Consider the following 13,394-nt stretch of genomic DNA (forward strand, 5'->3'; position numbering starts at 1 on the left):
ATCTTTACCGAATTAGCTTTGTAATTCACCTGGTGCATTGCAGTCTCTGAGGGCTTTTTTCATAGTTATCTTGGCTGTTTTTCCAGCTGCTGTGGAAAGAAAAGATTCCTCCCAACATAATGTCCCCGTTCCTAATGAGCTGCGCATCCTCCAGATCCCCTATTTGTGTGCAGGCTGGGTCCTCTGCATGAGAAGAGGATGCCACTATCAGCCAATAAAAAACGGTCCACCTTTGCCGTGGCCATGTCTGTGTGGACGCCATCCAGACACAAAGAAATGAGCTGGAAACCCTCACCTGAATATTTATACGCTGTGAATTTGCATGAGCTTCGATGATAAAATGGTTTATCTAACCCACAGGTTGGGGTGAGGAAAAGGGAAAACCCAAATAAATATGCCCAAAGGTACAGAAACACTTTTAAGCAGCTTCTTTTGCTGTAAGATTTCTATGGCAATATTTGCACATTTTTAATGCCGTTTATATAACATGCAAAAATTGTACTTACAACGTAGTGTAAGCTTAATATTCTTACTTTCTTTTTAAATGTCTTTATTGAACAGGATTTGAGTTTGAATGACTTTCTCAGCCTTTCCTTTATCATAGTTTCAGACAGGAAGTGTGATGTTTAGGTGGAATGTGCAAATTGGCAAAGTGACAGTCGTGCACAACATATAGAAGAGTTAAGTTGGGGAAATATAACACAAATATTAAAATAAAATCAAGTGGCACTTTGTGACATGTTAGAAGTTTGGATTATTGTCTCATAACCTGCTTTTGGCCTGTTCACAGCTTTGTCCCAGCAGATGTTTATTCACCACTGAACATGAACGCACCTCTGAAGTCTTCACAGTTTAGTATTGAAGTGACTTCTACATGCAATTGATCAGACTTGACTCAATTTTATTTAGAAACATTCCAAGTGAAAGAAGAAAAAAGCAAATACATTCAAAACTTTTCAGGTTTTTATTTGTAAAACAGCTTGAAAACCATGCATCCATTAACTTTATTCTATTTATTATCCATTCCTGATGAGAAGGTCGGCCTTTTTCAGCTCTTTTGGTACAGCTCCCAAAGAAGTTTTAGCTTGATTTGTAAAATATGAATACTTTTTGTGCAATATTTTAATCAAATCTTTAGTTTTTATTTAACAAAAAATAAAAAATAAAATAACCAAAGCACTCCTAGCAAACCCACTGAATAGAACCATAGTAGAGACAGAACCAAACTCTGTAGCCAAACTATGTCCTCAGTGTAGGTTGGAATTAAAAAAAAATCTATTGTCTCAACTATTATTTGGTTCCTCATCTGAGTTAGTATTTGTCCTGTTTTTGAGAACACTCTCCAAAGAAGACAAGCTTCAAAGCAAAGTTCTGCTGCAAGCAGGTTGGAGCCACTGAGAGTGAGAGCTGAGCAGCTAAAGGAACAAAAAGTTGCAGAGCTGGCTCTCACGTGATGGGAGTGTTTGTTTGATTTCATTGAGTGTCTTATGAACTCAACAAACCTGCCCTAGCCAACACATGATTGGTTTAAAAAATTATTTTAGGGCACCCTTTCCCATCATATTCTTTTTGGTGTTTTTTTCTGGTTTCATCAACATGATATAGCATTTGGGAATAAATATACAAAATAATAATCCAAAACTGGAGGCCAGGATAGCAAAGATTTCTACAGCGACACTGAACTTCCCAGGAGAGCTGACATACGCTGGGATGAAAGTGATCCAGACAGCACAGAATATCAACATGCTGAAGGTGATGAATTTGGCTTCGTTAAAATTATCAGGTAGTTTACGAGCCAGAAACGCACAAATGAAACACAACATGGCGAGAAGTCCTATGTACCCAAGCACAGCCCAGAAACCCACAGCTGAACCCAGAGAACACTCCAAGATGATTTTGTCTTTAAATTCTTTGAAATTCTTGGATGGAAAAGGTGGAGAGATGCTTAACCAGAGGATACAGATGATAACTTGTATCAGAGTAAACCCCAGAACACTGACTCTCTGTTGTGTAGGCCCGAACCATTTCATCACGTTTCTCCCTGGAAGTGTGGCTTTAAACGCCATTAAAACCACTATGGTTTTGCCCAGAACGCAGGAGATGCAGAGGACGAAGGTGATGCCGAACGCTGTGTGCCGCAGCATGCAGGACCAGTCAGACGGCTGGCCGATGAACGTCAGAGAGCAGAGGAAACACAGCTTTAAAGAAAAGAGCAGCAGGAAGCTCAGCTCAGAGTTGTTTGCTCTGACAAGAGGAGTTTTTCTGTATTTAATAAAAATGACTGCGACAGCGACAGTCACGCATGTTCCAAACAAAGAAGCCGCAGTGAGCAGTGATCCCATCATTTCTTTATATGAAAGAAACTCAGCCTTCTTCTTTATGCAGGCAGTTCGATTTTCATTTGACCAGGATTCAAGGGGGCATTTCACACAGGTGACAGAATCTGTGAAATCATGGCAAAACAGATGTTGAGCTAAGTGAACTGGTCTTAATCTTATAACGTTTTAATATTTGTATCCATCTGAAATTTAGATTTGATGCAGTAGGACATATGTGATCATTGACCAATACTTAAATAAAACAATGATAGACATGAAAAATATGGACACATAGATATATAAATACTAACTGACCTGTGCTGTTGCTTATTTCTCCCTCTGCACATCTTATGCAGTCAAAACAGCAAACAGGTCGTCCCTTCTGGAGGACTTTTTGTGTTCCTGGCGGACACTTCTCACTGCAAACTGAAACTGGCAACTGCAAAAAATACAGTCCAATGACAAAAATAACAGATTGTGGTGACTTTTTCAACTATTTGAAATCATACCAGAAAATCATTAACAGGATAGTTTTTAATCACATGGGAACTTACCTGGAGTGAGTTTTTAGCCCAAACTATTGACCCAATTTTTACATTCAGCTGTTTATCCGCAGGTAATGACGCGTCGTAAAGACCAACAGCCGCAAAGTTCAACATGCCATCTTCACTCCGCTGCCAGTTTATAATCTCATATTTCGCTGGCGGATCTCCGTTCTCGTTAAAATAAACCTCGTCTCCTTCCTTTGTTTTAAAGCGAATCCTTTGTATGTGCTGTAAAATCTAACATGAAAGGAATCATGATTAATAATAAATGTGGCAAAGGGCCGAGCACTGATTAAAAAAAATTTCTGTAGACATCATATTATTAAAACTTACTGTCAATGGATCTAGCTGTACATTGGTGTCACATGTTTTATTGCACTTGAGTATTTTATGCAGAGCATGAGCCACTGCATAAACCCCTTTGTAGACATTGTAAAATATTGGCATGAGTGACATGTCAGTGAAGCTGTTTTCCACTGTAGTTATATCTTCCTCTCCGGTGCATTTCTTCTGAATCTCTGCCGAGTTTGATTGCTTGAACTTACAGCTGAACAACGCCTCCCAAAGCTGTGTAAATAACTCACTATTTGTTGAATTCAGCGGCTTAACGTTAAACATGAACTCTCTGAGTCCACTGACATGTATGAGGGGCCGTTTAGGACAAAATCTATGTTTTGTCTCTCACACACTACAAGAAACTCACGCACACTCCAAAAAACATCACGCACACTCTAAAAAACATCACGCACACTCTAAAAAACATCACGCACACTCAAAAAAACATCACGCACACTCAGAAAAACATCACGCACACTCCAAAAAAACATCACGCACACTCTAAAAAACATCACGCACACTCTAAAAAACATCACGCACACTCTAAAAAACATCACGCACACTCTAAAAAACATCACGCACACTCCAAAAAACATCACGCACACTCCAAAAAAGCATCACGCACACTCTAAAAATACTCAAATTGCGTATACATACTACTAAAATGTCTCACGCACACATTTTATCTTTCTTGCACACATACACTGTACTAACATCTCGCACACACACACAAAAGCTATCTTTCTCGCTCACATACACACTACTAACATGTCGCACACACACACACAAAAGCTATATTTCTCGCTCACATACACTACTAACATGTCGCACACACACACAAAAGCTATCTTTCTCGCTCACATACACTACTAACATGTCGCACACACACACAAACGCTATCTTTCTCGCTCACATACACTACTAACATGTCGCACACACACACAAACGCTATCTTTCTCGCTCACATACACTACTAACATGTCGCACACACACACAAACGCTATCTTTCTCGCACACATACACGGTACTAACTCGCACACACACACAAACGCTATCTTTCTCGCACACGTACATAAATGCTATCTTTCTCGCACACATACACTGTACTAACAACTCGCACACAAATGTTTCTCTCACATACACAAGACTAAAGTTGCGCGCACACACTCACACACTCGTTTTATGTATGTGTGAGAGCGAGACTCTTTTTGAATGTGTGAGAGCGAGACTCGTTTTTCGAATGTGAGAGCGAGACTTTTTTGAATGTGAGAGCGAGACTTTTTTGAATGTGTGAGAATTGTCACGGAAGAGGCGGGGCATAATTTTTGATCAACTGCGCATGCGTTGATCCTAAACTATAAGCTTCGATTGTTGACTCACTGTATGTTCTATTACTTAGTATATTTGTGCTTTTAAATATATATAGAACTTTAAACTTTCTTGTAACTTAAATGTACTATAGAAATAAATAAATCTGATTGATTGATTAGAAATAGCAAAATTGCTGTAGTACAATCTGTCCACTGGGTGCCAGCATTACAGCCAACTAGTGCCGAAGAAGAAAGAGTCTGCTATACCGAACATGGCTAACTCTAGTTCAAACCGAGGCGGTATTGGACCGCAGTGAAGTTAGTTTCAAGTTGGATATTCGATATTCGAGCTCCGGGGAGTAGGGGCGTTTAGCACAAGGTTGATCCGATTTATGAACGCTAATGTCGGCCGGGGGTTCTCCACAACTCCCGGCCGCAGCGCACCAAGGTTTACTCTTTCTTCTTCGGCACTAGTTGGCGCCGGTTAATAATTCCTGTAATGCTGGCACCCAGTGGACAGATTGTACTACAGCAATTTTGCTATTTCTAATCAATCAATCAGATTTATTTATTTCTATAGTACATTTAAGTTACAAGAAAGTTTAAAGTTCTATATATATTTAAAAGCACAAATATACTAAGTAATAGAACATACAGTGAGTCAACAATCGAAGCTTATAGTTTAGGATCAACGCATGCGCAGTTGATCAAAAAATGATGCCCCGCCTCTTCCGTGACAATTCTCACACATTCAAAAGAGTCTCGCTCTCACATTCAAAAAAGTCTCGCTCTCACATTCAAAAAACGAGTCTCGCTCTCACACATTCAAAAAGAGTCTCGCTCTCACATTCAAAAAAAGTCTCGCTCTCACATTCAAAAAACGAGTCTCGCTCTCACACATTCAAAAAACGAGTGTGTGAGTGTGTGCGCGCAACTTTAGTCTTGTGTATGTGAGAGAAACATTTGTGTGCGAGTTGTTAGTACAGTGTATGTGTGCGAGAAAGGTAGCATTTATGTATGTGTGCGAGAAAGATAGCTTTTGTGTGTGTGTGCGAAATGTTAGTAGTGTATGTGAGCGAGAAAGATAGCTTTTGTGTGTGTGTGCGACATGTTAGTAGTGTGTATGTGAGCGAGAAAGATAGCATTTGTGTGTGTGTGCGACATGTTAGTAGTGTGTATGTGTGCGAGAAAGATAGCATTTGTGTGTGTGTGCGAGAAAGATAGCTTTTGTGTGTGTGTGCGACATGTTAGTAGTGTATGTGAGCGAGAAAGATAGCTTTTGTGTGTGTGTGCGATATGTTAGTAGTGTATGTGAGCGAGATAGCTTTTGTGTGTGTGTGCGACATGTTAGTAGTGTGTATGTGAGCGAGAAAGATAGCATTTGTGTGTGTGTGCGAGTTGTTAATACAGTGTATGTGTGCAAGAAAGATAAAATGTGTGTGCGTGAGACATTTTAGTAGTATGTATACGCAATTTGAGTATTTTAGAGTGTGCGTGATGCTTTTTTGGAGTGTGCGTGATGTTTTTTTGGAGTGTGCGTGATGTTTTTAGAGTGTGCGTGATGTTTTTTAGAGTGTGCGTGATGTTTTTTTGGAGTGTGGGTGATGTTTTTCTGAGTGTGCGTGATGTTTTTTTGAGTGTGCGTGAGTTTCTTGTAGTGTGTGAGAGACAAAACATAGATTTTGTCCTAAACGGCCCCACATGCGCTTTGGGGATGGAAAGGCCTACAGCCCCATCCAGAATGCGATTTTTATCCATCGCCGCAATCTGAGAATCAAACATCCAGCCTTCGGTTCCCACCCACTGGTAGTCAGTCAGATTGTTGACAGAAAACTCATTTAGCAACACATCCAAGTCCATGTGGGAGAGGAAGGCAACGACAACTTTTGAGTTGGATGACTTAATAACCTCAATAATCTTATGTATTTTATCAGGTGGATCAGTTCTAAAGAACGATACAGAATATTCCAGACAGATGCCCAGCTGCTCTGCAGTTTCTGTGAATGTCGCCATGCCGTTGTTGCCGTAGTCGTCATTTGATCTAACAGCTCCGATCCAAGTCCATCCAAAGTGTTTGACCAAATGGGCCAGAGCTCTGCTCTGGTAATAGTCACTGGGTATTGTTCTGAGAAATGAGGGGTACTTGGTTTTATCACTGAGACAGGCACACGTGGAAAAATGGCTGATCTGATGAAGAAAAAACAATACAGCTTTTTTTTTTCTTTTTACAAATTATTTTGTAAAAGAAAATTCTCAACAAAGTAAATACATGGACATTTTCACCCACCATTGGGATGTGAAAGGGTCCAACAGCAGTGGCAATGGCTGCACTGGGAGAGGAAGACGTTTCTCCCATTATCACCTGAACCTGTGCAGGTCTTGTACATGCCTCTGCAGGTAAAGCCTCAACGTCATTACCGTTGAGCAAGGTCAGTGCAACTTTTACACTTCTGGCAATGAAACCACAAGCATCGTACATTTTGTATCCCAGAGTAACTCCCGGCAGTAGATCTGAACTGTTGTTAATTTCCCCAATGGCAAAAAGCATGGCTTGAGCAAACTGGAAGTCTCTGAAATTTAAACTTGGAAGAAAAACATGTGAAATCATAACCAATTTGATCTTTATTTCAACAACATGCAAGATAACCGAGTCACTTTTATACCAGCGTATTGTCGTAATTCACCTGGTGCATTGCAGTTGCCGAGGTTTTTGTGCATAATCATCTTGACTGTTCCTCCAGCTGCTGTGGAACGAGAAGACTCCTCCCAACATAATGTCTCCTTTCTTTATCAGCTGGGCATCCTCCAGGTCGCCTCTATGCGTGCAGGTTTGCTCCTCAGCCAGAGAGAAAGACGACGCCAACAGCAAATAAAAAAGCTTCAGTCGCCTCTCCGGCCGCCTCCCTGCAAACATTGTGCTGGGTGAAAGAACCGCGTTTAAAAACCTGCACAAATATTTATACTTTACGTATTCACTTGAGATGTAATGAATAAACAATGTTGCTTTAACCTCCTGGGCGGAGTGAGGAAGAGGGAAGGCCCTAGTAAATATGAGTAAAAGTACAGAATGGTTTTATTTTTTTATTTTGCAGAAGTTTCACTTTCAAACTTTTTTAGCATATTTACCTCAAACTTCTGCAATTAAAAATATTTGTTTATTTTTTTCAAAATATGTACAGTTTCTAATAGTTAGGAAAAGGTGATTTCTGTTTGGTTGCCATGGTTAAAGCAATGGACTGCTTGAAAGTTGGGAACTGACTCCGTGTTGTGATGGTTTAGTTAGAATGAATAATCTGTGGGGATAAAAATCAAGCTCCTCCACCTCCACTCCAAGCTATTATTGCCATGTAAAGAAATTCACTGTTCCCGGTCAGAAAAAACCAATCAGAGTCAGGAGGAAGGTCTTAGCGCCGTCAATCAGGCTGCTGCATCCAAAGCTCAAGATGTAAATGGAAAAGAAACAACTTACTGTTTGAGGAAAACTGTTTATCCACAGGTGTTTATCATGGGTGGCCATGCTAACTAGCCTCTGCTATGCTACAGTGTTTGAAGAAGCTGTAGCGTAGCAGAGAGCAGGGATGAGGGTGTGAGCAGCGCGTACACATACACAAAAAAACAAACAAAGTAGCTGTGAACATTTAACACAGCCTTATTTGATTTCAGCTTTATTTATACAGGTTTTCCTATTGAGATTGAAGAATATGAACTGAGGCATAGAAACATTTTAAGTCACACAGTTATTTCAGAGCACCCTTCCCCATCATGTTCTTTTTTGTATTTTTTTCTGGTTTTATCAGCATGACGTAACATTTCGGAATAAAGATACAAAATAATAATCCAAAACTGGAGGCCAGGATAGCAAAGATTTCTACAGCGACACTGAACTTCCCAGGAGAGCTGACATACGCTGGGATGAAAGTGATCCAGACTGCACAGAATATCAACATGCTGAAGGTGATGAATTTGGCTTCGTTAAAATTATCAGGCAGTTTACGAGCAAGAAACGCACAAATGAAACACAAGATGGCAAGAAATCCTATGTACCCAAGCACAGCCCAGAAACCCACAGCTGAACCCAGAGCACACTCCAAAATGATTTTATCTTTGAATCCTTCAAAGTTTTTGGATGGAAAAGGTGGAGAGATGCTTAACCAGAGAATACAGATGATAACTTGTATCAGAGTAAACCCCAGAACACTGACTCTCTGTTGTGTAGGCCCGAACCATTTCATCATGTTTCTTCCAGGAAGTGTAGCTTTAAATGCCATTAGAACCACTATGGTTTTCCCAAGAACACAGGAGATGCAGAGGACGAAGGTGATCCCGAACGCTGTGTGCCGCAGCATGCAGGACCACTCAGACGGCTGGCCGATGAACGTCAGAGAGCAGAGGAAACACAGCTTTAAGGAGAAGAGCAGCAGGAAGCTCAGCTCAGAGTTGTTTGCTCTGACGAGAGGAGTGTTCCTGTATGCGACAAAAATGACTGCGACAGCAACAGTCACGCATGTTCCAAACAATGAAGCCGCAGTGAGCAGTGATCCCATCATTTCTTTATATGAAAGAAACTCTGTCTCCTTTTTGATACAAGCATCTCTATTTTCATTTGACCAGGATTCAAGGGGGCATCGCACACAGGTTACAGAATCTGTGAAATCAATCGAGCAACAGATGTGAAGAGTTAAAAGACTTAAACTTACGGTCTTGTTTTTGTTGCATTTATGTCATTTGTAAGTTTATCCACTAATAATGGCACATAAATTAGCACAGAATTCGAAAGCTAAAAACTGTTTTTTGCCAATTGAAAATTTTGTTTTCTGTTACAAGTTTTGCCTTTAGCTCCAACTTGCCTGTGCTGTTGCTTATTTCTCCTTCTGCACAGTGTAAGCAGTCATAACAACAAACAGGTTTTCCTTTCTGGAGGACTTTTTGTGTTCCTGGTGGACACTTCTCACTGCAAACTGAGACAGGCATCTGCACAAAAAACGCCACGTGTTAAGAATGATAAAAAAATACAATATGTTGCCATTTTTGATAAAAGCTTACCATTAGTGAATTTTGAGCCCAAACTATTGATTCGATTTGCACATCCATCTGTCTGTCCTCTGGCAACGACGCATCATACAGACCCACTACTTTAAATTCCACAGGGCCATTGTCTCTTCTCTGCCAGTTTATAATTTCATATTTTGCGGCTGGATCTCCGTTTTCATTAAAGTACACTTCATCCCCTTCCTTTGTTTTGAAATAAATCTCTTTTATTTGCTGTAAAATCTAAAGAAATTTACAAAATCAATACTCGGAAGACACTTTTTTGCTGTATGATTTTGTTTTAACAGTTTACTCATTTCCTGGTAACCTTTCATCGTAACTTTGATCACAGTAAACACCGAGCTCACCATGAGCGGATCTAGCTGTGCGTTGCCGTCACATGTTTGGTTGCAGCTGAGGATATTGTGCAGAGCGTGGGCAACAGCATACACTCCTTTATACATGTTGTTAAATATGGGCATGAGCGACATGTCGGTGAAGGTGTTTTCCACTCCTGTCAGATCCTCCTGTCCTGTGCATCGTGTCTTAATCTCCACTGAGTACGACGGCTTGAACTCACAGCTGAACAACGTCTCCCAGAACTCTGTGAACAAGTCGTTGTTTGATGAAAACAGTGGCTCCACGTTCAGTATGAACTCTTGGAGGCCGCTGACGTGCGCTTTGGGGATGGAGAGGCCAACGGCTCCGTCTAGGATGTGGTTCCTGTCTCCTGCTGCGGTCTGGAAATCAAATATCCAGGCCTCAGTTCCCACCCACTGGTAGCCGGTTAGGTTGTGGCTGGAGAACTCGTGTATAATCACATCCATGTCGGCTTGGGAGAGGAAAGCGACAATCACCTTTGAAGTCGAAGCCTTGATAGTGTTAATTATCTTTTGGATTTTGTCGGCTGGATCCGTCCTGAAGAAAGACACGGAATATTCGAGGCAGATGCCCAGATGCTGAGCAGTCTCCGTGAACGTCGCCATGCCACTGTTGCCATAATCATCATTCGTTCTGACGGCTCCGACCCAAGTCCATCCAAAGTGCTTCACTAACTGGGCCAGGGCTCTGCTCTGATAGTAGTCGCTGGGTATTGTTCGGAGAAACGAGGGATATTTGGATTTGTCACTTAGACAGGCACATGTGGCAAAGTGGCTGATCTACAATAACAAAAATACATAAACAAATCATATTATGATGATTAAAACACATTTTTACAGTAAAAACATAGAAAAAAAGTGATGCATTAAAATGATTAACTCGTTTACAAAAGCGGCTGCCAGTTTTACCCACCATTGGTATAAAAAACGGTCCAATGACAGTGGCTATTGCTGTGCTGGGAGAGGAAGAGGCTTCTCCCATTATGGCCTGCACTTGTGCAGGTCTTCCACATTTCTTGGAAGGAGCAGACACATTTTCATAATCGTTAAGCAAAGCCAACGCAACCTTAACACTTCTGGCGTTGAAGCCACACGTGTCATAGATTTTGTAGCCCAGAGAGACGCCTGGCAGCAGGTGTGAGCTGTTGTTTATCTCCTCGATGGCAAAAAGCATAGCCTGGGCTAACTGGAACTCTCTGAAATTCAAACTTCATTCAAGACAGTGATTAATAATAAAGTGTTCAGTTTCTTCTGGGAAATCAACAATGACAGAAAAATGAGAAACAGGTAATATTAAACAAAACCATAATGTATTTTAGTTTCTAAGCACCTGATGTGTTGAACACTCCAAATTTATTTCAATTTTTTTTTAATGAAAATAGACATTGGATAGAATTACCTGGTACATTGCAGTGGAAGAGGCTTTTCAGTGTAAGTCTCCTCTCTTTCTTTCCAGTTGTTGTGGAAGGAAAAAAGCCCCCCCACCATAATGTCTCCATCCTTCACTAGCTGAGGGCTTTCTAAATCCCCGTTCTGACTGCATACAAGCTCTGCAGCCTGAGAAAAACGTGCTGCCAACAAGAGCTGTGATATTAACCAACCCTGCCGTAAACTTCTCTTAGCAGACATCATGCTGAGCAGTAGCTACACTGAATGTGGCGTCACATGTGCAGCGCTTGTATTTATGCTTTTATAAGCAGTGTACTCTGCGTCCGAGATGTGACTTTTCTTCTGTGTACCTGTAAGGTTGGGGGCCGAATGAAGAGGTCTGGAAGCAATGAAAAAATAGAAGGTATAAACGATAAGGTGGCAAAATAATTTTAAAAACCTTAATAAAGTGTCAAGTTAGCAAACAGAAGCATGAACCCAGCCTTAGGCTAAACTCCTGACAGCAAAATATTAGCACAGAATCAGGAAAACTCAACAAAACAAACAAAGTAAAAAAATAAATAAAAATCCCTAAGATTTTGAAAGTGCAAAAAATAATCCTGATTGATAGGGATTTTTGGTATTATCATTTTGTTGTTACTTTCAGTTTAAAGTGTTCTCCTCTTTAAACTGTATGTGTGAACCGACCTAGAAGTCACAGCTGCCTGTTATCTTCAGGTGAAACAGTTTGACCAAGATTTGAACCGGGCTCAGGCCGTAAATCAGATATCGCATCTGGAACTGGGTTGCTAGTTGTTTAGGTAAATTGTTTTACGACCTTTGCTGTGTTTAGGTAAAATGTTTTACGACCTTTGCTGTTTTTTCTCTGCTGTCTTATCTTGCCTTTCCTCCCTCTTTGAAGTTTGATAATAAAAGACAAGCTGTATCCAAAGATTGGCAGAACGCTCTGTGAACAGCTCTGAGAAGCAGTTGACAGAGTCTTCTCCTTTTGCTTGCAGAAGTTTAGTCATAAATTCATATACGTTGTCTGTGGTTCTTTTATGTAGGTTCTAGGAAAATACCTATCATTTTGGTGCCGAAACCCGGGATCTCTCATACCGACCGCTGTCAGGCAGAGGAAGGCGCGCTGAATCCATGCATGGCCAGAGTCAATTGGACCTGGAAAGAAAGACCCAGGAAGTAGAATTCTTCGCTGGGCCAGCGACACATGTCCGACTTTGTCTGCCAACGGCGGAATGACGAGATCCGACTGGACAACCCGAAAACTACAGAAACGTAGGTGAATTTTAAAATGGCTATTTTAGTGGTTTGAGTTCCCTTGTATGATGTCGCTCTGCTAAAACTCTGTGGTTTGAGAATCCTTGTATGATGTCGCTCTGCTAAAACTCTGAGGTCTGAGAATCCTTGTATGATGTCGCTCTGCTAAAACTCTGAGGTCTGAGAATCCTTGTATGATGTCGCTCTGCTAAAACTCTGTTCGAGGAGACCCCATAAGGGCAAGTCCTCAGGCGGATAGGAAGCTTGTCATTGCTGTGTGGTTTTGATTTTTTGATGGGTAAAATATCACTGGTGCTGAGTTATCTGACAAGGCAAAAACAGATAATGTTGCGCTAAATCGTAGAGTCATTACTGTGCTTATATTGCTGGTTTGCTACTGCTGCTTTGTGTGTGTGAGAGTGATTGGAGGTTTAAATACCGCTCTGTATTTTACCTCATATAAAACAGTGGATTTAAGCAGCAAACCTCTTGTGGATGCAATAGGCAAGATTCTCCCACTCGAAAGAGTCGAAGCGGGGAATACCACAACAAGGTATTTTAATTGCTGGCCCACTGAAAAGAGCTCCAGTTCATAGGACTCCCTAGGAGTCAACGAACCTGTACCAAATTTAAATAAATTCAAATAAATAATATTTTTAAGCTGAAATTGCAAGTGTTTTAAATATGGGAAATAAACATTCTTGTAATTCATCACTCGGTAAGGGCGCCGATGGGGATGAAAAGTACATGCTGTCCAGGTTTCCTGGTAGCACTGTACACATGAAAAAATGGAGAAAGAAATATAAAATAGATGGAAAGCTAAAAATTGAT

General features: G+C 40.8%; 2 protein-coding genes across 2 annotated transcripts; both read right to left on the reverse strand.

The window, feature by feature from the left end:
• Positions 1-956: 956 nt before the first annotated feature.
• Positions 957-8,036, reverse strand: LOC103474248 (extracellular calcium-sensing receptor-like). Its single transcript, XM_081614510.1, has 7 exons — positions 7,194-8,036; positions 6,797-7,091; positions 6,206-6,696; positions 3,197-3,497; positions 2,873-3,100; positions 2,634-2,757; positions 957-2,443 (listed from the first exon to the last, which is right to left on the reverse strand). The coding sequence occupies exons 1-7, from the start codon at positions 7,421-7,423 to the stop codon at positions 1,536-1,538; spliced, it is 2,577 nt and encodes an 858-aa protein (XP_081470636.1). The 5' UTR covers positions 7,424-8,036; the 3' UTR covers positions 957-1,535.
• On the reverse strand, positions 8,032-11,904 carry LOC103474280 (extracellular calcium-sensing receptor-like). The gene is made up of 6 exons (XM_017308084.2): positions 11,317-11,904; positions 10,831-11,125; positions 9,906-10,697; positions 9,553-9,780; positions 9,357-9,480; positions 8,032-9,154 (listed from the first exon to the last, which is right to left on the reverse strand). The coding sequence occupies exons 1-6, from the start codon at positions 11,547-11,549 to the stop codon at positions 8,247-8,249; spliced, it is 2,580 nt and encodes an 859-aa protein (XP_017163573.2). The 5' UTR covers positions 11,550-11,904; the 3' UTR covers positions 8,032-8,246.
• Between the last annotated feature and the right edge of the window lie 1,490 nt (positions 11,905-13,394).

The sequence above is a fragment of the Poecilia reticulata genome, chromosome 13, assembly GCF_904066995.2.
Source record: "Poecilia reticulata chromosome 13, P_reticulata-male-v2, whole genome shotgun sequence".
NCBI classification, from domain to species: domain Eukaryota; kingdom Metazoa; phylum Chordata; class Actinopteri; order Cyprinodontiformes; family Poeciliidae; genus Poecilia; species Poecilia reticulata.